Source organism: Rhipicephalus microplus, chromosome 2 (assembly GCF_043290135.1).
Source record: "Rhipicephalus microplus isolate Deutch F79 chromosome 2, USDA_Rmic, whole genome shotgun sequence".
NCBI classification, from domain to species: Eukaryota; Metazoa; Arthropoda; class Arachnida; order Ixodida; family Ixodidae; genus Rhipicephalus; species Rhipicephalus microplus.
In genome coordinates, this window is record NC_134701.1 from 235,302,403 (window position 1) to 235,329,655 (window position 27,253).

General features: G+C 44.0%; 1 protein-coding gene across 2 annotated transcripts; it reads right to left on the reverse strand.

Annotated features, from left to right (window-relative positions):
- Window positions 1–344: 344 nt before the first annotated feature.
- On the reverse strand, window positions 345–26,872 carry Stt3A (catalytic subunit 3A of the oligosaccharyltransferase complex). 2 transcript variants are annotated; one of them, XM_037421394.2, is made up of 14 exons: window positions 26,634–26,872; window positions 25,746–25,873; window positions 23,577–23,759; window positions 22,638–22,783; window positions 21,935–22,132; window positions 19,407–19,517; window positions 19,224–19,304; window positions 17,842–17,998; window positions 15,870–16,105; window positions 15,246–15,407; window positions 12,839–13,027; window positions 8,254–8,473; window positions 5,179–5,367; window positions 345–766 (listed from the first exon to the last, which is right to left on the reverse strand). In XM_037421394.2, exons 2-14 carry the CDS (start codon window positions 25,858–25,860, stop codon window positions 621–623), a joined length of 2,133 nt encoding a protein of 710 aa, XP_037277291.1. In that variant the 5' UTR covers window positions 25,861–25,873; window positions 26,634–26,872; the 3' UTR covers window positions 345–620. The 2 variants fall into 2 exon arrangements, with proteins under 2 accessions (XP_037277291.1, XP_075733598.1); XM_075877483.1 differs by having other exon boundaries at window positions 25,746–25,935; window positions 26,634–26,827.
- Window positions 26,873–27,253: the final 381 nt, after the last annotated feature.

Genomic DNA, 27,253 nt, shown 5'->3' on the forward strand with positions numbered 1-27,253 from the left:
AACGTCCCGAAACCACCATATAGTTATGAGGGATGCCATAGTGGAGGGCTCCGGAAATTTAGACCACCTGTGGTTCTTTAAAGTACACCCAAATCTGAACACACGGGCTTACAGCTTTTTGCCTCCATCAAAAACGCAGCCGCCGCAGCCGGGATTCGATCCCGCGACCTGCGGGTCAGCAGCAGGGTACCTTAATCACTAGGCCACCGCGGCGGGGTTCGTTCGAACTCTACAGACAAATAAAGGTACCGCGTAGACTGAATATTTGGTGGCTGCTTATGCGATATCAGTAAAAAAGGTACTGCACATAAATTCCTCGCAAGAAAGTAAAGTTTCCCGAGACAGAATGTTGTAGAAAGTTTTTATTTGCATTCAGCACCCATTCTCTCATTCAACACAAGCCCAGAAAAAAAAAGTCCCACAAGCACTTTCACAGGATAAACATAGATGGTGAGACCCGAGGATGTCGCAGGCCTACTTGCAGAAATGTGAGGATGATTTTGCGCTCGTTGTGTGACATCTCCAGAAAAAGAACGGAGAACAATCTCTATGCCGCAGTGTGGTTCGCTGCTGCGTTGATCGTATGTCACGAGATACGGCAGCAAGTGACGAGTTGCTCCTCAGATGCCCCTGTTGGGCAGGTCCTTCACCTTGTAGATACGCACCAACCAGTGCTCCGTCGTATACGCTTCTTCTAGAACATCGAGCTCAAAGTCCTTGTTGCCAATTTCAGCATTGCGCACCCTGTCGTAGCCTGGTGGCTTCCCTAAAAATATGAATAAACAATAAGGTAAACAAAAACTCTGCTGCTCTCCTCCTTGCTGCAGCAGCACGAAACTGCTCCGAATTGAGCATTGACATCAGCTTTGAAAAATCAAAGTGGAGTGTAACTGATCAAAGGAATGTTTCCTTTTGTCCTAAAAACTTACACCAACTTCATTTGCCTTTATCCTTACTCACTACTGCACGGTTAATCAAGTTTCAAAGATTTCTCCGTTCACCTTTGCAAAATTTATTGAGAATATTAATGTGCTTAACGCTTGCCAATTTTTCTGACCAGATTCTGCCTTGGTGCACCCTCATTCGAATTACGCCACCTGTATCACGTGCCATACCGGTGTACAGCCATGCTTTGTGCACATCGAACGCAATCATTCAAGATTTCTAATAAATTCGCTGATGAATATCTTGAAATGCGTAACACTTCTTGTTATTTATAATTAGTAAATATGCTTAAATTGGAATGTACAACAACTTTGTAACACAAATATCTGCCCTGAAGTCAATAGGTAAAAAGTTAGAGATTTTGTTAATAAGTCATGTCAACATCATGCCAGCTGCGAGAAAATATTTCCATCTCGATGTCGTGTTCATGTGCGGAAACTACAAAAGCCTGACTCCTGAAGAATATTTATTAAAAATATATATTATCTAAAAAAAAACACCCTTTGTATGCTGATGTTGCTCACAAACATGTAAACTGAAGTGCTACATACATCTATTCTAATTATGGAAATACCTGAGATGATAACAATGACAGTCAGCCACTGTGTTCACACTGGTTTGTCAAAACAAATATAGTACGTTATGACAGCTGTCAGGAGCCTGTCAGAATGTGCACTTGAGCTCCGTGCATTTAAACCTTCATTTATTACAAAAGAGCATCTACACTCAAATCTCGGTATAGCGAACTTAGAAATAACAAGATATTGGTTATAACTAAGTAAATAAAGAATAGTCTTGCAATAGACATAGTGTTAAGTAGTAGAACCTCGTTAATACATTCCCGCTTAAGGGGAGATGCGGGTCGAAAAACGAGAGTTTTTTTTCAATATTACCGATTTTTTATTTTCGCCTGTTTTGATAAAATTAGTACCTCTACTGTTACGAAAAAAATAATACAGGTCGAGACTTAATTGGAAATGCTTTAAAATTGCATCTAAAAAGCACAAGATGCTTGTTAAGAGGTCGAAAGTGTGCAGTCTTCGAGCACCTTGCCACCGATAATGCGCCGCCGCTCGCCATTGTTGATTGCATGAGTCGAGCCTCACTCTTCAAATAACAACAGTTTTTCTCGCTGATGCAGTGCAAAAAATAATAAAAAGAAGCAATCTTCTGCGCATTTTTCGAGCGCCGCGACTGGCTTATCACATGGTACGAATCGGGGACCGCCATTGGCTGCTGCGCGCCTGTATGTGCTGTGAAACCTATTTGCCGAGTCCATGTCTTGTCGAGCAGCGAAGCTGAACAATGCTTTTCTCATGTAATTATCTCCGTTATGAATGAAAAAAGGCATTAATCGCAAGTGAAAGTCGTTGTGCGGCGCGCTCTGTAGGAATAGGCTACGAGCAGCTGGTCCGATTTGCGGCAGTTGTTGACTTGCAAAAGCCAATGCATAAAAAGTCATTCACACCCGTCAGCCGGAAAGTTCGTGATGTGGCAATGGATGACGTCAGCGCCAATCTTGAGAGGTCAAAAGAGCTTGCAGTGAGAGAACTTAGCAGGGACGACATTGCCATTATGTACGACAGTATGTGGCACAAACATGGCTGCAAAATGGCATGACATTGGACTTAGTTTGGATTTCGCAGTCCTGTCGAACTTCTTTCTAGCTTGCAGTTGGCACAAGGCTCTATCAGATGGATCAGAAGTTTGGCAAGCGTTTCATGGCCCTGTCTGTGAGCGAAATGTCTGTGAGGAGTCGGCTCTAAAAAGCAGAGAGGGACAAACTCATGGTGCTGGCGTATTTTAGTCGCAGTGGCCACAAAAAGAAGAATTGTTCTTTTTGGTGTGCAAATTTCATCTGATTTAACAATACCTTTTATAAATAAAAACTCAACTTTACCTTTAGAACTCGTTTTTCTCAAAACACAAATTTTGCCATTTTTTTCCAATGTGCCCCTCCTTTTTTGGGCACTTCTAGCGCTCAAATCTGCATGCAATTTCGCCCAAATGTTTTCCAAGGTATGACAAATGCAATTATATAGTTTAAATTTCATTATTTTATTGTATAATAAAAAATTATATGTATACCTTCACTAGGGTAGGTGAAATGTGGACTTTTTACATCTATTATTTTTTACGCGTATTTCATATTTTGTATGTGCTTCTTAATTAGTTATTTGCACTCTACACTTTATTTGAAGCGTTATGAACTCTAAATGGTAAAAAATTACAGAAGTTTAGGGATGAAAAAAGGGGGGCAAAAGGGTTAAGGTTTTCACTTTGTCATGTTGCAGAGCTAAAAGTGTGTAACTTGCAAAAAAAAAAAAAAAAAACACTAATTATATATTTGAAATCAGCATAGAAAGTTCCACAAGCAGCTCAAGTTTTATTGCACCAGGGTGAATATTAGAAAAAAAGTGTCTTCGAGTAGCATCTCCCCTTAACACGATTTCCCGGCTATAACGCTCGTAATGGCGAAAACTAGAAATGCTCCAATAGCGCTATGTGTTAATACGTTTCGCTTAATACATTCCCGGAAAATACGATGATTCGGCAGCAACGTTCAGCACCGCGGCTGAACGTGTCGTCATCCCCCGCGTCCTCTCTGAATTATACTCAATTGTCCCCTCTGCACTCTCTTCGAATGCCCATTTGCCCGCTCCATTACTCCTGCAGCTGTCTATGAACCACACGAAGACCCATCTGAGCTGTCAAAGTCTTCAAACAATCTTCAAAAAATGCCTTTTATTTTCTGTAGCACAGTGGTTTTATTTCTCAGCTGGCACCTTGGCACGATTTCACTGAGCATTGCAAAGCCTTCACCTGCAGCATGATACGTGAAAATGTGATAGTCCCACACTACAACGGCTGAGAGAACACTACAGAGCTAACCATCACTTCAGCACGAGACGCACGTGCTGCCTCCGCTACACAACGCGTTGCTACATCTGCCTCCTCTTCCGACCCTGTCTCATGCACTGCTGACGTCTGCCAGCACGTTCTTCTTTTAGAAGATTTACAAGGCCACAAGCATTTAAGTATATTAGCCACACACCTTTGCGTGGGAAAGATGCGAATGTGACGCGCCTATCTCGGCCCGCTAATCGCCACGTCATTATTGTGGGATGCGTACTCCGCTGTGTTATCAGGGTGTCTGCAACTCTGCAGGGTAACCTCCACTGGAAATGAGCGCCGCCCAAAGAGGGTCGTCGTTGGGGACCTCAGTGATTGTCGAGGAGAAAAAAAAAATTTAGGCATATGCAAGTCGGGCTCTGTGCGAGGCTGCACCATAGGTGTTCTATGGCTGCACGTTGCTTCGCAGTTCGCGTTTTGAGACAGTTGCGTTCAGCACGGCGGCGGGGAAGCACAAGCCCTTGTCGATTAAGGTGAACGTGAATATCCTTCGGTGGCAGCTTGCATCCGAGCAGGCAGAGCCCAATGAAGACAACCTTGTGGCGTGAGCGTCTGACGGCGACATCGATAAGGAGTTCCTCTCCACGAGCGCCTATGCACCCTACACCAGGTTCTTCCCACTAGACGGCAACGTTTCAACTTGCGGGCAGCAAAGTGTCACGAGATTGTGTGGAGGTGGTGCAGGGTGACGCAGCGAAGGAGGTGGAGGACGAGGTATCGGAAGACAGTGGCGGGAACGAAAGCGGGCGCCGACTGGCTAACTTCGCCGATGTTCTTGCTGGACTAAAGGCTTACAAAGCTTCCTTTGCACGAAAAACAATGAAAATGCGGACAAGGGTCAACAACGTGTGCAGAAGGAGCCTTTGTTGTTCAATGGTGAGAGGCAACAGCACAAAATTATTGTTTTTAAAGAAATAATTTTGTTTCCTTGCGCTTACACTTTTATATCAATTTTTCAGCCTCAACATTTGCTGAATTCGGATCATGGGTTTTACTGCATTGTACGTTTATCTTCCACATATTTTTGAAAATGTATGAAGAAGGTTCTGCTGTATATACCTTTATAACAAGTTTTTGGATATAACGAACTTATCTCCACGCAAGATGCAACTTTGTTATAATGAGGTTTGAGTGCAATTGAATATGCCACATTGGTATTGGCGTGTCATCTTCAACTTCACAATATTATATCGTCAAGTATGTCAGGGTTCAGCAATAAGAAAAGGATTGCACTGCATTACAGCCGTGGAGACTGTTTGAAAATATGCAAAATGTAACTGCCAGGTTAAGCCACAAAAGACTTCTCACAGTGAAACGTACCTGCTTCAGTGTAGACGGAGCCAAAGCGGTAGTAACACATTTTGTACATGAGGCAGTTGAGCAGAACGGGGGAGCCCTCGCGGTCCACGCTGAATTCTCCTGACGGAGTGTAGTAGTCCTGCTCCTTGATGTGCTGGCCCCGATCGGTGCTCCCGCCAATGCGCACCATCCACAAGAATTTGTTGATGTCTGCGTCAGGCAGTCCCAATGCAACAGATTGCCCTCACGTATAACAATTTGGTCTTAAAGGGACACTAAAGGAAAAAATTTTAGATTTGTTTAGATTAATTTTTTACCAGTGTTTCAGTCTATTCACTGCTTTCTCGCTGCCACTAACAAAATTTTTGGACGAACAAAACCGCCGCAAGTCCCTGGGGCCATTTCTCAATTTCAATCACTGCACTGATGGACTCGTTGCACGACAATCTATTAACACTATCAGCAATTACCCAGCCATTTACCTGACAATTTCTTCTGGCACCTTCAAAAATGCAGTAAAAGTGGAATTAAGTGTGTGTTTGATTTTGATGCATATCCAAAGCAAGCACAATTGTTCAATGTTTGAATAAAATAGAGAAGGTACTGTAGTTTTCTGTGTATAAGACGCATTTTAAGAAATATTTTGGCTGGGGCGTCTCATATACATACCCGAAATCCACACTATTCTGCGAGACCCATGTATCGATATTTCAGTCGAGAGTACCATAAACCATGCATGAGAGCATCTGTAACAAGATATCTAATCTTGTCAGAACAATGAAGCGGGTGTAGTCCTAGGTGTTGGCTAGCTGCTATTTCAGCAGCGTGGCAACCACGAAGATTACAACCGCAATAAAATCCACTATCGTAATACGTACAATTGTACTGTTTGAAACTAGCGGTAGAAAGTTGTGCAGCAAAAAAAGCACACGAAAAGAAAAAAAAAAGAGCGCACTCAAACACAGTGAACCCGTTATTCCTTTCTTCGGGTCCCATTCTGCTGAGCAGCTTTTTTTGTCAAAAGATGTTCGCATTGCTTGTTCTTAGAGGAATCATTAAACCATTAGAACTTGGGCAATAGATAAAAAAATGACACCACAATGCTTCATTGTATGTTGTAGCATACACAATACACGGTACAAAAACAATTGCTACAAACAAAGTACAAAAAAATCGCTATTATTATAATCAGTTTCCACTTGAAACGTTACTTCAAACCTGCAGAAGTAGCAGCTTTCAGCTTCCGGTCACCATTTACGTTTTGTATGCGCGCGTGTAGGTGTCAAAGGTGCAGCACAATCATTGTTCATGTGTTCCCGTCCAGCCTCATAATGCTGACGATGTTCTACAGTGTGCTTACAGCGCCTTGTAGTTACAGCGCTTGTAGCTTACAGTGCCTTGTAAAAGAGTCAATCAGAGGTGGCAACCCAGTGACACTGCCAACCGAGGCGTAAGAACTTTTGACAGTGGGCCGGAGGATGTGGCTTTGAATCTAGTGGAATGAATATGGTTTTTTGAGCCTTGGAATGTTATTTACAATTTTAACACTGCTGCTTACTGACATTAAATACCGTATTTACTCGCATAATCCTTGCACTTTTTTTGCCGGAAAACCGTTGCAAAGTTGGGGGGTGCAAGAATTACGCGGGAAAAACTTTCCACGAAAACTTAGAAAGCGAAAAAGAAAACGAAGTGGCCGCAAATCGATATTCTCACACCAGCAAATTACAGCAAGCTTTAAGAAGTACTAATTAGAACTTACCTCAAAAATAAAAGCAGAAGTTCAACACAAGGCTAGATTTATTTGAGAGACAAAAAGTGGAAGCAAATAGTCGAGAATTAGAATACCATACGCAAAGCTTGTGGGCGTAGCGGTAGCGTTGGTCGCTCAACAGGAGCCCTCAAAAGGTAAGCGTAGCACGTCAGTATTGGGCTGATGGCTATTTATCAGAATCGTCCGCAGTTTCCTTCTGAAGAAATAAAGTGTACCATCAATCCCAGTTTTAGGCACACGACAAGCCAAACGCGTCTTGGTGGCTTTCAGCTGCCGTCATAAGTAGCGAACACAAAACTCGTAGGCTCTGAGGGGCCTACCGGCGGCCCTGTTGTCGTTGTTTAGTGCATGATCTATCACTTGCAACTTGAAGCAGCCGTGTAGCTTCAGTATCGCCCCATAACGTGCCAAGATTACCGACAAAACATACAAAACACGCCACAACGCACACTGGCCACTTCGGCTTGGCTCGGATTGGATTGAATCTCCGTTCAATGGTACGCTTGATGCTTAAGAGACGACGCCAGCTGACGCACTATCATCATCAGTGACTGGAACGAGCAGACGACATTATTGCGGCAGTTTTCGGGGGTGCGATAATTACTAGAGGAAAAAAAAAAAAAACGTATTTTTCTTGGGCGATGTGGGGGGTGCGAGGATTACGCGAGTAAATAAGGTACATATTTTCACAATGCATGTACTCTGTGTGCATTGTGTCTTATGTTGACAGAGTTAAATGTAGAAACAGCTGAAGCGCAAAAAAAAAAACGCTTGTCCTCGTTGTCCCCTTCATTTGTTGTCTACCTATTTCTTGCGCTTTAGCTGTAAAAAAGTAAATTTAGATGCGTCTTATACAGAGGTGTGACATATATAATTTTTTCAATGAAAATTGTAAAATGCAAAGGTGCATTTTACACAAAAGTGCGACTTATACGTACGTTAGAAAGAAAAAAAAAAGAACATGGTATTTAAAAAAAAAATTGCAGAAAAGTGCTCAATACAAAGGTGTAACATGCTTATTCTTTTGCAACCAAGTCAACATGACAATGGTTCAAGAGGCAGGACAGCAAAATTCCATGTTTTTATGCCACTATTATGATCTGATTATGAGGCACACTGCAGTTGGTCGCTTCAAACTGTCGACTGGGTTTTGCTTAACGTGAAGCTAAATGTAGGAAGATTGAGCATTTTCGCACTTTGGCTAGTGAAATGCTGGTTCTGTGGCAGCCAACAATGACTGCTAAGCTTCAACCTGAGCAGCACAATGTTAAAAGCCTGTGCGCTTCTACGACAAGGCAAACGCGAAGGAAATGGCCACTGACCGTCTGACGAGTAGCCTGAGAGACCACCGAAGATGACGAGCACGTAGTTGACATCCAGCTCACGCATAATCTCGTAGGCTCGATCCTCAGGAGAGGCCATGGCCTGGCCGACGCGAGAGATGTGCGTGTTGTTCCAAGTGTTATTGTCCACTAAGATGGTGCGGTTCGCCATGGCGGTGATCTGGTAGCCATAGTCCCACCATGACATCACCTTGGCATCCTGCCATGAGCAGACAAATAATCCGGAGGTCAATGAATGTTACATGCATGGGCAGACACACATTCTTCTCACTTCTTCAAAAGAAAAAAGAAGAAATCAGCAGCTGAAGTATCCATCTGTTGAAGGTAGCACAAAAATAAATCGGTGCTCATACAATATTCAAATACAGTAAATTCCTTTTAAACAAAACCTCAAGGGACCAGGAAAATGTTTAAGAGGAGTTTAGTTTACTGAGAGATAAACAGGGGTATAATATTCAAGTACGAAACCAAACATATTAGTGGCAGTTGTTCCATTAAAGCAGCCATTTCATTTAAAGGGGGACTTACCAGGCCCCATACCAAATTTTAATTAAACCATGGAAGTTGTTAGGTGTCTGATGAGGAACATTTTGCCACAAAACTTTTTTGAATCTGCTCATTACGAGCTGAGAAAACTGATTCTTTGAAGCAGCGCGAAACGAGGATGAGAGGAGGCGAGCTCGAAACCCTTGCCGCTCCTCCCCGTAGCCTTTGCAAGCCAAATCTCTTCCCTAGCCCCTCTGGCATCCGACCAAGATGTCATGTGCGCATGACGTGCACGAACAAGCCCGATCCCAGTACATGCATGCGGCGTTTTTTGTTGTTGTTGACCAGCGTTGTTTTGAGGTCTACTGCCTGTTTCTGCGGGATGGTTTGGAAACGCTGGCTTAGACGCGGTATAATAGATGAGCACAATGGGTGTGCGAAAGCGTAGGAGCGTTCTATGGCTGTCTGAAAAAAAAAAAGAAAGAATGCTCACAATTCTTTATTGTGTCTCATTATTTATCTAGAAATTCATTATTCTCTCCAAGCAACAAATACTTGCACTATGTATGTCCTTTTAAATAGTTTTCGCCATGTCACGTGCCACTGTCAGCAACGTCAGAGCACACTTGTCTCTACCTATAGGACCAACGTCACTGCATTGCCGTGTACGTAGGACCATTCATACGCGCATGTCATGCCCTTATTCTCTGGGCGCGCGCCCGCAAAAGGAAGGAGGAGCAGCGTTCATCTTTAAATTTGGCCCATTTTTGCGGCGCATAGCGTTCCAAATTTTGGCAGACGTGATCTTGAATGCCTTATCTGCGCATTGCACTTGTCAGCTCCAAATTGTCAAACCTGGTGAGTGGCCCTTTAAGAGTGTTTGGTTTAGTAGGAGTCTACTTAAATCAGTCTAATACAAGGTTAGTTTGAGCAGTACATAACACGTGTAAAAAAATTTAGCCCGAAATTAAACATATCGTTACGCACAACAGATGGCAAGAATAACTATTTATTAGGGCTAACTTGTGCCCGAAAAGTAAAGGAAAATGTAGTAGCTTTTCTAACAGGCGATCCGCAAAAGAAATCAATCCGGAGAAGACCTCGAGCGGTGCACCACTTCTTTCTTCTCAAAATCCCATGCTGTGGAGGAGCGCGCCGTACGGCCTTTCCTTGTCTCATCATCGGGCCGCTGGTCTATTGGGGGGTGCACGAACTAACGCGCGTAGTTTGAATACTGCGTCTGTCTTGCCTCATTATCCCTCCTCCAAAAACGATCGTCCCGATGCGTAGAAGTAGTGTTGTTGACATGGTCTGAATGCGTGGTCTCCATTGGAGAAATAGGTAATCCTTATGATTGGGTGTGTATAGTTGGATGTTCATTGCCTGTCATAGTATGGCTTCATTCTGACCACATGCACAATTTCTGTGCTCCTTCTGCATCTTGATGAGCTCACTTGTCCTTCCGGTGACACCTCGTAGTTCAAGAAGCTGACACGACGAAGGACTCGGTAAGGGCTGAAATAGGGGCGCAGAAGCTTTTTGGAGTGGCCAGACTTCAGCACGGGAGTCCAAATCCAAATTCTGTCGCCTGACGCGTAGTCGGCTCCTCTCCGCCGAAGCTTGCAACCGTTTGCATCAATGCGTTGTTGTTTTATGAGATGTCGTGCCAACTTCCGTGCTTCTTCGGCTCGCTGAATGAACTCTGCTCGCTGATGTCAGGCCAATGCGTTGTTGTTTTATGAGATGTCGTGCCAACTTCCGTGCTTCTTCCGCTCGATGAATGAACTCTGCTCGCTGATGTCAGGCTTGTGCTTTGTATTGTCGCTTACAGGCAGCATTGCATCAAATGGTGTGGTAACTATTCCACCATAGACTAGCTGGAATGGCGTCACTTTAGTTGTCTCCTGCACAGCAGTATCATAAGCGAAAGTGGTGTACGGCAGTATCTTGTCCCACGAACGGTGCTCCAAGTCAATGCAAATGGACAACATATCGGTTAGAGTTCTGTTGAGTCACTCGGTTAGCCCATTTGTTTGGGGGTGGTAAGCCGTTGTTTTCCTATGACATGTGTGGGTAAGTTTCGTAATGAACTGCGTCAGATCGGCTGTGAATGCAGTTCCTTGATCTGTGATAACCACCTTTGGGGCACCATGCCGTAGTACAATGTCAGTGACGAAAAATTCAGCGACTTCTGTAGCCGTGCTCCCGCTGAGAGAGGCTGTCTCGGCATACCAGGTAAGTAGTCTGTCGCCACTACTATCCATCGGTGGCCCATTGATGACACAGGAAATTGACCAAGCAGATCCACTCCTACACGTTCAAACGAAGATTCAGGGGGTTCTGTTGGTTGGAGAAATCCTGCAGGTTTCAATGGAGGCGTTTTGCATCTCTGGCAATCTCTACATGTCCTCACATAATGCTGCACAGCATCCAGCAACTTTGGCTAGTAGTACTTGGTGCGGATGTGAGCCAATGTTCTACTCACTCCGAGGTGTCCTGCTGCTGGGTCATCGGAACAGGCTTCCAGGATTTCGGATCTTAAGGCTGAAGGAATGACGAGTAGGAATTTCTCCCTGCCATGCTCGAAGTTTCTCTTGTATAAAAAAATTGTTTCTCATCAAGTACGACGACGATCCCCGGACGAAAACTCAAAAAACATGCACGAGTTGCCCTTCCAGATGCTTGATCAGCTGAAGCAACTCCGTATCAGATCGTCGATATTCAGTCATGTCTGCACTGCTGACGGCTCCAAGAAACGGAAAGCCGTCTCCATCTTCCACAGGTGCAGATTCCACTGGTGCGCATGACAGGCAATCAGCATCGCTGTGCTTGCGACCCGACTTGTACACGACTGTTATGCTGTATTCTTTCAACCTGAGGCTCCATCTAGCAAGTTGCCCAGAAGGGTCCTTTAGGCCTGCGAGCCAGCATAGTGAGTGATGGTCGCTCACTGCTCGAAATGGTCTACCATATGAGTATGGTCAGAATTATTGAATGGCCCATATTACCGCCAGACATTCTTTATCCGTCGCCGAATAAGTCACTTCAGCTCTTGAAAGAGTGCGACTAGCATATGCGACCACTGGTTCCTCTCCGTTTTGCAGCTGCATAAGGACGACGCCTAGTCCCAAATTGCTTGCGTCCGTGTGAATCTCTGTTTCGGCTTTTTCGTGGAAATGTGCAAGGACGAGGTGGTTTAGGAGAGGCTGTCGTAGCTCATTGAAAGCGTCTTCGTGCTCGCTTGTCCAGGTGAACGGCGTGTCTTCTTTAGTCAGTCGAGTTAGTGGTACCGCAATCTTCGAAAAATCCTTGATGAATCGTCTGTAATAGGTGCAAAGTCCTAAGAATCGTCTCACAGCACTTTTATCCGTCGGTCCAGGAAACTTTTCTACAGCTGCTGTCTTTTCGGGGTCGGGTCGAATGCCTTTAGAGCTAACCACATGACCTAGGAAAAGCAGCTCATGAAAACCAAAATGGCACTTTTGGGGTTTTATCTTCAGCCCTGCTGAGCTAATCGCTTCGAGCACAGTCCGTGGTCGTTCCACATGCTGATCGAAGGTGGCCGAAAAGATCACGACGTCATCGAGATAAACAAGGCAGGACTGCCATTTTAACCCGGACAGCACAGTATCCATCATCCGCTGAAATGTGGCGGGTGCGGAACACAGGCCAAATGGGAGTTGGCCCCAATTGGGGCTAACTTGTGCCCAAAAAGTAAGGAAAAATGTAGCAGCATTTCTCAAAATATCGTGGTCTTCAGCCCATCATAGACCGGGCTGATCAAAGGGGAGAGGGGGGCAGTCACAAAGTGACCACGTCAGCAGTTAGCAGCGAAGCCCTTCATCTAAAGCATGTACATCTGTATGACGACAGAGATTGAAGAGAAAAGAATATTCACATTCTGATGAGAAAATTTAAAAACAGTATTTCGAATGTGGCCATGGTGCATTGAGCCTTTGAAGGCAGCAAAGAAGCGTGGATTCATTATTGTTGTACAATTTCACTTTTTATAAGATGCTTGAAAAAGGAGACGTTTTGTTGAGAGGAGCTGCAGAATGCAGCCAAAATTAGAGCATACCTCTGGGGTGTTGTGCCGCAGCCAGTAGTAGGCCTCACGAAAGTCATCGAAGATGATGCGCGAGCCGTCGTGGGCTCTCGCCGACAGCACAATGGAGGGTGACGAGTACGCTTCCGAAGTCACCCAGGTGCAATGCATAGTGTACGACGTCAGAAAGATGCACATCATGGCCACAAAACCTTGTGCCACCTGGAACACAGTGCGAAGCCCCAACAGCCGTTGTCACACAACAACGTGTATACGCATAAAGAATGCAGAACAATCAACTACATACATAATTTGCAGCAAATTTTAATGTACAATAAATTTTGGACAACGCGAAGCATGTACTATGGGATGTAATTTGTACTCTACGTGTAGATCAACTTCGAATATTAGTGGTTCTCAACTGTGCCCACAAGTCTAAGCACGTACTGTACATCAATTTTTGGTATTGCCGCCATTAAAACACAGCCACCACGTTTGGGAATTGAGCCCACTGCTTCACGTTCAGCAGTGTAAAGCCACTGTCACTGAGCATTACAGTGGATGTACTATTGGCATCAGTTGAAATGCATACAGTGGCAAGCATTAGCAATAGTATAGTGGGTGCGATCCAGTCATCATCACTATAGACATGCGCAGAGCTGCCAAACCAGAGTGCTGTGCATCTGTCAATGGTGATCACAGGAAGACGCGCACTACATCATTTTTAATCCCTGTTACTGTTCTCGTTTAACTTGAAACAGATAGTACAGACTACATAAGGACTGTTGCAGCTTCTAAATACACACCTAAAGATGTGTAAGTGCACATATACGTATGTGCAGTGCCAACGAACTGAAGTGTGACATGAAAATTAATTTGTGTGCTCAAATGCTAGAGATAACTGCATCATGTTGCTACAAATCTGACCACTAAAGGTAATGTTTGGTTTTATCTAAGTGTTGAAATTATGCTACGATAAAAACTGAAGATGGTCAAACTGAACATATGTGCATTACTTAGCCTTAAAAAATTGTCGCATTTCAATCTGCAAGCATCATACCTGCCAACCTAGCAGGATGAAAATTCCGGAGACAGCAACAGGGGGGGGGGGGGGGGAGGTGATTTTGCATGTCTGACATAATGGAGACCGATACAATTTGTACACTGCGACTACGAAAGCACGGTGGTTCAAAGCCTCCACGCATTGGGTTTTCGGCATCTGCCATTTTTCTTTGACGATGAAAGTTGTTCTCATGCGTCCGCATTCGTCGTGCTTCGCACCCTCGCACTTTTGGAGCATTTTCCCAAATAACGGTCCTGCATGATCACTTATGCTCAGCAGTAAGCTGTGTTCCACAAGAAACACCATGAACAGGAACTCAGCGCTGATCACACTGTCTTTGCAGCTCTTTTGGAAGAAACTTCCGATGTCTTGCCATTCCACGGCATGAACGTACTACTGATGCTTCTGTAAAACGATATGTCGGCCTTGCCACTGTGAAAAATGCTTACGTCACAGGCGCCCGTGGTACACAGAATCCGTAGTTGCCACCTTTCCGCGAGTCTCAAAGCACAGTAACTCAGTTGTGTGAGAGTCCATAAAAACTGTACTCCTTTACTTTTGAAACCGTCATCGACCTTCCAACTGAACTCGGGGAAACAAGCAACTCCAAGAACTATGAAACAAACATAACTGATGCCTAGGGAAGCGACGTATGCCTAGCCTACCCCGCAAGGCAGACAGATGCAAAAGTTGTGGTCGCCTTCTTTTAGTAGAGTGATGGTGATCGGGTCTCGTGGCCATCAGTCTTCGCCAAGATGTGCGGTACTTCAGTGCCTACATATACTTAGCGGTTCTCTAAGGTATGGTTATGATGAACTAGATATGTAGTGGCGATTGCTTATCCACAGCACTGCAACTGCAGCAGGAAAAACTGACATACGCGCGTGATTAAAAAAAAAAAAAAACACGCACACACACACCTGTGCTGTGGCGGTCGCTTTTCGGAAGATTCGAGATAGCATTCGTACAATGGGGAGAAAAGGTCGAAATTCAAAAGTCTCCCAGAACTTTCGGGAGAGTTGGCAGGTATGACGCACAGTACCCATAAAACAATGCCATATGTAGACAAGCACAAGGTTTACTCATAATGATTGGCTGCATTAACATATTTTTTTTTAAAGAATTTGCACAATTCATTAAAAAATTTAATATGTAATATTATGTGAACAAACAACAAAAATACATATTTTCAAGAACTTGAAGCTCTAAAGAGAAATCACTGCACCAGTCAACTCTATCGGTATTAACGTTCATTATAAAATGTAAATGCACATCATGCAGCCACAAGTTGCTATACACTGCCTGCATAAAAGTAACACAAAATATGGTAGTTTTGCTCAACATGACTGTTTTCTTTGAGTGACTGCAGACGTTCACCTCGGTGCGCATGAAGTAGTTGCCCTCATGGCGCCTGCCCTTCTTGTCGGTTGGAGCAGCGTCCATCTGCTTGGAGTAAGTGGTAAGCATGGCCGAGACTCCGATGCCAGCCAGGATGCACATGACAGGCGCCAGCACCAGCATCAGACGCACCATCACGCCCTGCACATAACCAGAAGAAAATCCTGCTTAGTATTCCCAAAATGCTGTTTTACATGGAATTCGTATCAGATAACTCTGTCACACAGTGCACTGCAGACCGCGGTCAGGCTCAACTGGGATATGTTTTCTCAACATTGATTGGCTGGTTTCTGTAGCTTTTATAAAAGAGCCAATCACGGTCAGTAAATTCGATCTCTGTCAGGCCCAACTGGAATTAAATGTGACTACGTGCCACTGCTATTAGAAATAAGTTACAGCTCATTAAAAATTTACAAAGAAAGCACGGGAAGCACTGTGTGGCATAGTCAGCTGTAACATTACAAGACAGTGGCATTTTCTTCTCAAAGGCAGATGAATGTGACCCTGCACCAATCAGCCCAGTGTCATATTAGTAGGACTGTAGCACATTAGTAGGGCTATAGTCAACCAGAAACAGGAACAGTAATTAATGGTGCCACTCACGGCAAAGTATATGCTTGTGACGCCATAGAGAATGATGAAGATGTTTGCATCAGTCAGTTTGCTGAAGCAGAAGTACAGGCCGACCGGAAACATGAAGACCAGAAGCTGCAAGTCGAAGTAGAAGGAGGACCAAGACGTCGGCTGGTGCTCAGAAACTGAGGCAATGATTGGGATGTTGTTCTTGGCATACGAGGGATCCAGCAGAGAGTAGAAACGTCCAGTCCATGGGGAGATTTCTGAAGCACACTTTCGCTAAGGAATACAAAAACTCAGCGTGTAACACTGTGATCGCTAACGAGAACAGTGATTTTGTCTCTCTGTCTTGTGCAATTCTTGTAGCCTCTTGTGCCCTATCTGTCATGTAAGGCAGCAAACTCTACAAGAAAAAAAAAGAAAGCAGAAACTTTCTCTCGTTTGTTCTCAGTTTCCTTGATTTAACTCTACTCTGTGCCGTGTATATGAATACAAAAAAAAAACATGAAATCGAGTTGCACAAACTCATTGTTTCAGTACTTACAATAATTTTACACGTTGACAAAATGAAAGTTACACTCTTCAGTGGCGTATACTTGCATTTCGTAACAAATATCTCAGCACCTGCACAGCAAATTCAACTTTAATAATGTATAACTGAGCTGTATTACTTGTTGGAAAAACAAGAAATACAATGTTGATGAACAATGAATGCTCATGATAATATTGGTTGCAATTTTAAACAAGTAAATCCACCACAACTGCAAGGGCAGTATACTGCTCTGCCTAAGAAACATTTGAGTGTTGAAAAAGATTACTATTTTACTTCCTTCAGTCGTATGTCAGCCTCCCAAATACTCATTGAACATCAGTGCACAAACACATTTGCATACAACACTCTCAAATTAAGCCGCTTGAAGCTATACAAACGCAATAAAAGATCTTTCTTCAATGAATCTACAACACTGTTGATGAGCTTCGCAAGGCTTGGTCCTCCAGCAGTTGGCAACGTCTTGGTCCCTAACACCCCGGCATGTAGCGTGCTGCACGTAACGCGAAGCTTCACACATATAGTAACAACATAAATTGTTGGGGTTCAATGCCAAAAGGCATAGATATACGATTTTGAGAGCCGCCGCGGTGAAGGACATGAAAAGTTCGATTACCTGAAGTTTTTTTTTAGCATGCAGCGAGATCTAAGCACACAGGCTTCTAGCATTTTCCTTTTATCGATGTGTGGCTGCTGTTTGATCCCACGACCTCAGAATCGGAGCAGTCAAAAGGCAAAAACACTAGACCACCCAGGCAAGTAATGGCCTGGTCACACTGGCAAGCGACATCTTGAGCGGGTGCACTTATGGCCCTCGAGTGCTAATTTAGTGGTGCACGCTCCTATACGAGAAAGGAGGGTATACTTTAGAAATGATGGCAATGGCAATAGGTACTGAAGTACAATCACAGATATTTGCTACTTCAGCCATCGTTTTTATCCAATGATGTGTTGCAGTTATAACCAACCCTTAAAATGATCTTTAGGTTCAAACGCCGCAGGTGCAATCACTGCATAGCGTGTAGTTATGCTGGGTGTGCCTATGGCAGTTGTGGCTGTAAAGTGGCTGACAGCGAGAATAGCAGAGCAGTTCTTTGTGGTATATATTATGTTTTAATGCATCAAAACTTTCCTACTAACAAAAACAATAGCTTATAAGTGCTATGATTTGGACTTCGGATGCTTTTTTATATCATCAAACCACTGCTACCTAGGCTTTGTTGCAGCGAAGTGAGTTTGGTGAACACACTCCCTAGCAAGTGCACTTTGCGGCGAGTGTCCCTAAGCGTTCCCACGTGACAGTGTGTGAATGACACTAGCGGCAAAGCGCACTACGTCAAAATGCGCTAAAGTTGCTCTGTGTAACAGGGGTATAACTGACACATGGCAGAGCTCACCTGCTCCTACCAAGATTACAGAGTGCTATGTGAAGACATGAAAGAAGGATACTGCCGAGGATGGTGAGCACGCCACCCACAGCCAATGTCACCGTGGCTGTTGCCACTACGACAGTGCGGAAGAGGAGCTCGAAGTGCTCCTTTGGCAGCTTGGAACGCACATAGTCCACAAAGGCGTGCAGCTGGCATAGGCCGAACACACCCAAGGCCTGTGTAATAGAAAAGTCAAGCACGTACTTAGGGTCTGAAACGCTGAAGAAAATGTGAGTGTGCAAAATTATTGAGTTGGAAAATAAGAACTACGAAATACGATATTCGATGTGCTTTTAAATGAAAAGTGCGAGCAAGAACATCATCTTGAAGAGTACGAAAAGCGTTTGTTGCTGCAAAGAATCGCAGAGCCAAATCTGTGTACAAATTTCCATTTCAACAATAGAGACAAATGCTGAAAGCTTATTATTAAAGGGCCACTCACCAGGTTTGACAATTTTGAGCTGACAAGCGCAATGCGTAGACGAGGTGTTCATGATTATGTCTGCCAAAATTTGCAACGGTACGCGCCGCGGAAATGGGTCAAATTTCAAGATGAAAACTGCTCCCCCTCCCCTCTGCTGGCGCAGAGAATGAGGGCATGACGGGGGCGTAGGAATAGCCCTACGTACACGGCAATGCAGTGACGTTGGTCCTCTATGTAGACGACTCTGCTCTGACGTTGTCAACAGTATACCACGTGACATGGCAATAATTATTTAACACAACAAGCGTAGTTTATGTATTTGTTGCTTTAAGAGATAAATAAAACTTGAAATAAATAATGAGACGAAATGAAAAATTGTGCACGTTTTTCTTACATTTTTTCCCGTGAAATGCTACGAGATGCGGAGCTAATGTGCCAGCGTTTCGCATGCGTTCGTGTCCCCGCGGTCAGCGCATTGAACAGACGACCGTCGTGGAACGCTCCTACGCGTTCGCTTACTCATTGTGCTCATCTATTCTACCGCGTCCAAGCCAGCGTTTCCAAACAGTCCCGCAGAAACAGGCAGAAGACCACAAAATAACGCTGGTCAACAAAGCAACACCACTCGCGTGCACGTGGGCTGGGCTTGTTCAGGCACGTCATGCGCACGTCACCTCTTGGTCGGATGTTGGAGAGGGTGGGGAAGATTTGGCTTGCAAAGACTACACGGAGGAGCGGCAAGGGTTTCAAGCTCGCCTCCTCTCACCCTCGTTTCGCACCACTTCAAAAAACCTGTTTTCTCTGCTCGTAATTAACCGATGCGAAAAATTTTTGTGGCAAAACGTTCCTCATCGGACTTCCAACAATTTACACTGTATAACTAAAATTCGGTATGGGGCCTGGTTAGTGGCCCTTCAAACAGACTTGCCATACTAACCTATCAGGCGACCAAATCAATGACGACACTTCCGACTTACCGCCATGTGCTCCGAGGACTGAACAGGCTGGAAACCAACGAATGAGATTTGCATTGACAGCAGAGTGCCCAACACGTAGAGCTAGTGTAGAAGACAGAAAAAGAAAGGACAAAGCCAAGGTAGACTTAGTATCTCATTTATGCACAGACTAGACAACAACATAAGCAGTATATGGAGGCTTACCGTGCTGTAGGCAGTGTAAATGCGATGTGAAAAGCGTCCTGTGAACATCAGTGCCAGGACGTGAAGCGGAATCAAGTTAATGAGGAACACATAGCCACCCCACGACGACACCTGTGGAAAAGAATCATCCCCATTATGCATGCGCTTCAAGGAAGGAATCTCTCCCAATGTCTGGCCGCGACTACAGACTGTGTAGGTTTGGTTGCATGCTACCCGTCACAAACAATACTACAAGTCACTAGAACTTCAAGCACTAATCTCGACTGGTGTAAAGGTTGTTAAGGGGGCAGACTGGTCTTTGGGACCAAAAAGTGACAAAAAATCGACAAATTTAGTTTCTGCAAATATTTTTCTATCTCTCTGCAAATTTTCACACACCAGGAAGTGATAATCTTTTTGTAATGTCATTCTAACTGTCCAGATTTTTGGCGCTGTTAACATGCACACCGTGCAAAAAAATGGGGAAGAGACTTCGTGGCTTCTTTGTAATTTGCCGGCACCTGTGTCCAGAGGTCTACTGCGAATTTATGAGTTTATGAGCACCTTCATGAGAATTGCTAAACATGCACACCATGATTCTTGCTTTTTGAAGAAGCCATGTGTTTTAGGTTTTTTCCATTTTTCTCAAAAAAGTAAATTTATAACTGTTCAATTTTGAGGCCTAAATATATCTGCAGTTGCACGCTACCAGTCACAAACAGTGCTACAAGTCACTAGAACTTCAAGCAGTAATCTCAGCTGGTGCAAAGGTTGTTAACTTATACCTGTGTCACATGGGCGCGCAAAAAGTAAGCGGTCTTTTACGAAGTTGAAAGACTTTTAACAAAGAGGTGTTGCGGCGCAGACACACGGCAGCAACGATCTCCTTTTAGTGTTTTCGTTCGAAGACGCTAGCGAAAGCGTGGTGCTAGCAGTTAAAAGAGAAGCAATAAAAATTAAACAATGTATCACGATGTACAAATTAAAGACTTGTTGCACTGCTCGTTTCTTCAAATAAATTTAAGAATAAGAGATTAAGAAACACCAATGTGAAAGTTTGTTGCACTAGTTAAGGAAGCATTCCCATAACTAGCGACGTGCACAAGTCCGTCTGGCACCACTGGGCTTTTATTTACCGTATTTGTTTTTCGCTGCTCTCAACTGCTCTCGACACGTTATGGGCGATTGTACGGAAGAAAAAGCGAGGATCGCAAGCCTCACGGCCTGCCTTCTCGCTCTGGAAAGTGAGGCAGACGCTGCAAAAGCTGCCAAGGAGAGGATCAAGCAGCAACTGCTGTTCAGCAATTCCTTGCTGTGCGCACTAGAGCTGTTGGAGAAGGCCTGCGATCGATCGATCTGGGCCTTCAGACGAAACGAGAGGTGGTTCGAGGGAACTGTACCTCACCTCGGTGAGCAGAACTTAAAGCAATCTTTTCGAGTGTATCCGTCCACCTTTCGTTTCATTGTGGAGAGCTTGCGCAGTGAGTTCGAAAGACAGTGCACCAGCATGCGTGAAACCATCACTCCTGAGAAGAGAGTCGGCATTGCCCTATACAAGCTTGACCACTTGAATGACGGGCAAACACACGACTGCCACGCTTTCCTCGCTTGTGCAAAATGGCGCGGCGCGAGACGAAGCGTCACCACGTGATATTGCCGCCGCGTTGTAGCTGCTTACGAGAGTAGAAAAAAAAATAACCATCAAAAGAGTTCATTACACCTTCTGCAGGATATGAAATTTGTTTTTACAAAGAGTTTTGGTGACAGAAAAATAAGCATTCGCTCTTTTTTCCCACCACACGAAAATTGCTGGCGCCCACTGGTTTCGAGGCTACTCATTCAAAGCCGTAAAAGAGATCGACGAACTCCGTTTACGAAAAAGACCGCTTCAGAAAAGGAGTTCGCTCTGTGCCGTGTGTCTGCTGTCAGGAACTCCTTTTCGGAAAAAGACCGCTTACTTAAAAAACTTTTAAGTGCCCGTGTGACAGGGGCATTAGTGTAGTTTAGTGTAGCTTGAAACATAATTAAAATCTAAACAGTGAACTGCTTCAAACACATGCCCTCCATAATAAATCTGTTATGCTTGCATTCGGCTTGTTAGCATAACTCATGTCACACTCGCAATGCAGCAGTAATTTCAGTGTTTACATCCTGTTCATTTCTATCAATGTTAACTTATTTTATGATGTCTACATAAACTAATGTCCAGGCTAAAGTTTGAAAGGCCTCACTAAGGCTTTGGCATCACCCTTTGCAATAAAGAAAAATAGAAGTTCACTTGACTTAGCTACGCATGTTTCCACAGTCTCGGGGAGCTAAAAAGAAAGATGAGATGCTTGGTATGGCCAGGGGTAAGGAAGCCACTAGATGCAGTGATGCAGACAACTCAAACTTCGTAATAAATAATATACGAAGGTGTCAACCATTTGACCTAGCCTAGCGAAAAAATCAACGTAGTTCTAAAAAGCCATCAAGGTCATTTCAGGTTGCATGCTTGGACTAGCAAGCACAAAAAGCACTTACGGTGAACACTCGTTTTCTCAGCTCACCATGTAAAAGTAGGCAAGCCCACAGAGGGCGGCCCAGAATATGGCTCCGGTCTTGACAGCCTTGATCCACATGTAGTAGGTCAGGAGCATGCAGAAGATGGCAATGCCTTCGTTGTCGTAGGACCCGGCGACCGATCGAGAGATGTAGCCAGGGACAATGGATATCATAGCGGCAGCCATCAGGCCAGCAGCGGTGTCCTGTGTTAGGACAACATTCAATCCTTTGGCATTTCCGAGGCACTAAGATTTATAAATAAAATTGTCGATAATAACTTTAATTTTACAGTTGTGCAGCATACCTGTAACGTGAACACTTCTAGAAGAAAATCGTCAGACCTTCTGTATGAGTGAATATGAGTGAATCTTAGTGGAAATCCTTTCGGAAACATTCCAGTTCAAGGACAAGGCTTTAGAAACCGCAATTGGATAGGCTTCAGCGCAATTTAGTCCGTGTGTCTTCATCTAAATTGCGCTGAAGCATTTCTAATTATGTACAAACTTGCCCAAGTCAATGTGCTTTAGAAACCACACTATGAGGATCCCTCCCACATAAGCACCCATTACACCCTGTCTAGGCCAACGAGTATCATTATTATTTTTTTGCACTGCTCTGAATGAAGTGGGCAAATGCAACGTAAATTCTACATTACTCTTATATTTTAGAATGTTTCAGTGTGACTGCAGTGAGGCTGATCCAACTTACCTTGAGTTCCTTTGTTAGCAGGAATGTCACGAGAGTAGTCAGACTCGAGAAAAATGGTGCCAAGAAGACACACACATTGCGAATGTCCACCGTAATGTGCAGAAACTGCAATGCATGGTACAGCGCTGCTGATGTCACCATCAATCCTGTGAGTAAAAGAGAGGCAGCATGAAGCACGGAGGGAAAGTCTCCAATCACTTGACAATAGATAATCTTAAGACAAGCAACAAAGGCTTCTACACTAGCATTAGCTTTCAGTTGTGCAGGTCTATTTAACGAGCTATTGCACTTCAGAGAGCATCAGGTAATGAATGTATTAACCCTGTACTGCAGAAAATTAACAATGCACCAAGTTTACCATAAGCTCAGCCTGTACATTGATGTGTTTTTGATACAAGCAGCCAATGAAACTGAGAAAAACTATGCCTAGTGTCTCCAAATGAGGCAATCACTCTCATGTTATGTTGGAAACTACAACTAAAAGAGTGGTTACGGATATAACCATTATCAATTGACACTATGAGTTTTCTTCTTGGTGACCATACTTGCCATTGATTATAATTGCACAGCTTTCAATGATGACTATATTTGTCATCAGTATCTAAGAGTAGGGCTCATGTGCACACTGTTTAGAAGTGCGTTTTATGATGTAAGGCATTTTATCGTTTTTGCAACGACCAAATGCACTATTAATACTTTCAATCATATTCTGATATTTTAAAATAAAACTTAAATACTGTGTGCTGGAAGTATAGTAACTTCACTTGAAAATGTCCCCAGAAAGAGCCGTCTAAGTCATTAGAGGAGAGAGACATTACCTGTTCTTTTTGTAACTAATGACAAGTTTCATGAAATCCTCAATTATCAGCAAGGCTTATCTCACACTGCTGCCACACTTGAAAGACAAATAGAAAAAAAGATTTAAAAACTGGAAGTTACCAGGATAAATTGTGCCGCCAATGATCCTGCCCAGAGGGTACCAGGCCCGGTCGTCAAACCAGTTGTGAAAGCGGTAGAAGCCTTCTTCAGCGAGGTAGCGTGTGGTGCGGTAGTTGAAGTAAGGATCGAATTCGTGAATTACGCTTTCGAAGCGTAGTACAGAGAAGAGCCGGCAGACGAATGCTGAAAGAAAAATAAATGTAACACAGTGAGAAAATTTGTGGACAACAGGTCATGTTCTTTGTGGACAACAAGTCATAAGACACCATTCAGAGGCGTCTTCACAAACAAAGGAGCCCCACTCGTACGAAACACAGGAACACGAAAGTGAACTAGAAGCCTGGTTTCCCTTATAAAATTCCCCACTCAGAGCAAAACAAGGACGACTTATTTGTGCTAGAACACAGTCAGCACCTTGTTTTGCACCTATCAAGAAACAAGCTCAACTAGTCGGGTGGAGGAAGTGATTACAATTTTTTTATTAAGTGTTGATTCTAGAATGATAGTACCACACATATATATTAATCTGTGAATTATGCACGCAATAATGTTGGCCAGAACTGATGCAGTGTATTAAGTCAGAACTTGCACAACTGGGACTGCATTAATTTCCATTGTATTGTGTCTGAAAAATACTAAACTTTGTGTTGATATATATATATATATATATATATATATATATATATATATATATATATATATATATATTAGTCCAGTAGATCCTCCGTGAGCGGTCACAACGTGGTTTATTTCGACGTTTCGGCCTAGAGTCTGGCCTTCATCAGGATTAAAGATACAGTTTGTTGGTGCTCAGCTTTATACAATCTCAAATCGAAGGGCAAGGAAATATATATATATAATGTGTGTGTGAGCACGCAGAAAAGTGCTTAAACTGATCCTCTTGATTGTTCTGCACATTTTGTGGCAGGACATCCTAGAGTGAATGTGCATGGCTGTTTACAAAGTTATTTTCTGAAGAAACTTTGTTGAAACAATGCAAAATATCTTTACTCTTCTAAGTGCTAGCCCAACATTAACATTAAAGAAACTGTGGCTTCAATGCACTTACACGCTAAAAACTAAGCTCAAATACATCACGTCTGGGGCACAAAGCCGTGGTATTCATTCCCTTAACAGTGAGCAGTCCCAGCTCTCAAACAACTGCTGTGCTTCACCCAAGAATTCTATCACAACTGGTATTCAGCTCTCTATGGTCATCGTTAAAACTTCTTGAGGCTAACTAGCTTTTCATTTTCAACATCTCCTTCAGTACGCGACACTAGGGCATTGTTGTTGAATGATGCCATTTTTAAGAGCAGTAAAATGAAATATAGCCAAACAATAATGCCTATCGTTTAAATTCAGTGCACACAGCCTACACAACAGGGGTCTCAAACACGTGGCCCATACATGACTTGTCTGGGTGTGCTAGACAGGTTAATTTCGACTGCTTGGAGCTTAATATGCACCCAAACTTAAATACAAGGGTGTTTTTAAGTTTCTACCCCGTTGAAATGCATTTGCTGTGACTGGGAAGCATGCACCTGTTTTTGAGTTTAGCAGCACAACACTTTAGCCACTGAGCAGCCACAAGGGGATAGTGTATTGTGCAGCAGAGCTCTGTGACTGCACAGAAATGGGCCAGACAGATAAATCTGGCAACCTTGTGTCAGTGCAGCATGGTCTGGTTTTAATCGTGATCAACATGGTCCGGACAAAATTTCTTGATCTTTCTTGAAAATTTCTTGAGGCAATTATTGCATAGGTATTTGGTCCTGATTGGGCATAATCGTCTGCCATTAGCAGTGTGACACTGGAACAACCTTCCTCACATCTTTGAACACAGCGAACACCTGTTGCAAAAGTGAATACTAACGGTCATAAAGTTGGTAAGTCAGAAACATTAGGATAGCGCAATCAAAATGTTCAGTTGGTTAACCTTAATGCATTGTGCACAGATATCAAAACGTCACGTGCACTGCTACACATTTAAACATCCTGCTTACATAGGCAATAAAGCACGTTGCAAGTGTGATATGCTTTTGTATTTGATAGCGTCTTACTGAATGTTGCCTAATTTGTCAGTGCTACTTCAATACGAAAACAGCGGTTTCTTCGGCATGCGAACCGGTTTGCGATCACCGCATCACATTTTCACACATTACTTACACAGCACCGCTGCCATAGAGAGTATGGACATCTTGAGTAGCGTCTCCTGCTTCTCGGGGTTCATCCGCGACCACCATGACGCTCTCTTGTACTGAACGGGGCTTGCAGTTGACATGTTGAGCCCGAGCCTGCGGTGCCAAGGGTGCGGGTATGAGCACTTTCCAACCGGCTTCCGGTAGCGCCACGTTCACTGCATTCAGCGACGTCTTATCTCCGACGTGGGATATCAATCGTGCAACGTGGTGACGCTCGCAACACGTTCTCTATTCACCCCTACTTCGCCCGTTTCACAGGTCTTTTTTTGAACAGTGGAAAGCGACAAACCCCTGCACATTGGTATCAGGCGCGATCGAGTTTCACTCCTCCAGAGTTTCGGCGCACATTACTGCATCTCACATCATGCACGGTGCGAACATATATTTTTTTCAACACAGTATGTGTTGAGAAACTTCGATTTAGATATGCTAGAAATGGTATGTCGAGAAGAAAATGGGTGAATGGTTAGTTGCCTTTTCACCACGTTAGCTATGAAACTAACGCGACATCCATTTTATCGTGCGCAAATCCAAAGATAAGTATGCATACGAGGATTGAGAACTGCTTGTTTACAAGTACAGCGCCCTTAATCGGAGCGGTTTGATTGTCAAGGGCAGCGCCTACGTGTCAAACAAGTTCAAATGTTTCTAGACACCGGCAACCAAAAAGCAAAAACAACCACCCAACCGGCATCGTCAGCTCCTACCACCGCACTGTAAATCAAGATCGCCAACGACGGAAGTTTACATCGAGCGCTTTTATGGTAGTTTAAAGTAAAAACTCGAGAGTGCACACAAGCAGATCAGTTGCCGATGAGTATTTACAAATCAAAACCTCGTACGATGAGCTTACCTAGGCCTAAACAAGTGGCGACCGTGTCAACGAGTTTCTCTTGACGTTCAGTCAAGAGACGCGTTTCTCCGTTTTCTTTTTTTCTGTGGTCGCCGTGTACACTTGCTGATTGTTGTCCGATGTTCGCTTCATCTAAAATAACGGCGGTCCGATGGAAGGGTTCACCATAACAAGTCCGGCGCACTGCGCTGGCGCTGTCGCCCACTTCAAAGCCGGTGAAAACTCACCGTCAACGCTACACACGCAGCTACACGTGGCAAACATTGGGACGGGGGAATGGCCGGCGACGGCTTACAAATCGGCTGCAGGACAGATGCAACGCCTTTGTCTACGCCACTCTCCCTTTGTGCATTGTCCAGTTACGTTACACGCGTATAGGGCACAATGCATTGAGATTATTTAATAAATCAACCGTAGTCATTCGTATGAATAAACTTCGAGCACTTCTATGAGGCAGTTTAATTTCGTAACGCCCTGATCACCGAAGCGGGCTGTTCAAAGGCGTAATCGGGGATGTTCGAGGTAACGACGTTTTTCAAGGGCAATATCGAGCAGGCCCCGTAACGACAAAAATGACGCTTATACTCTGGCTAGAGTGGACCGACACGTGCCCGAAAAAC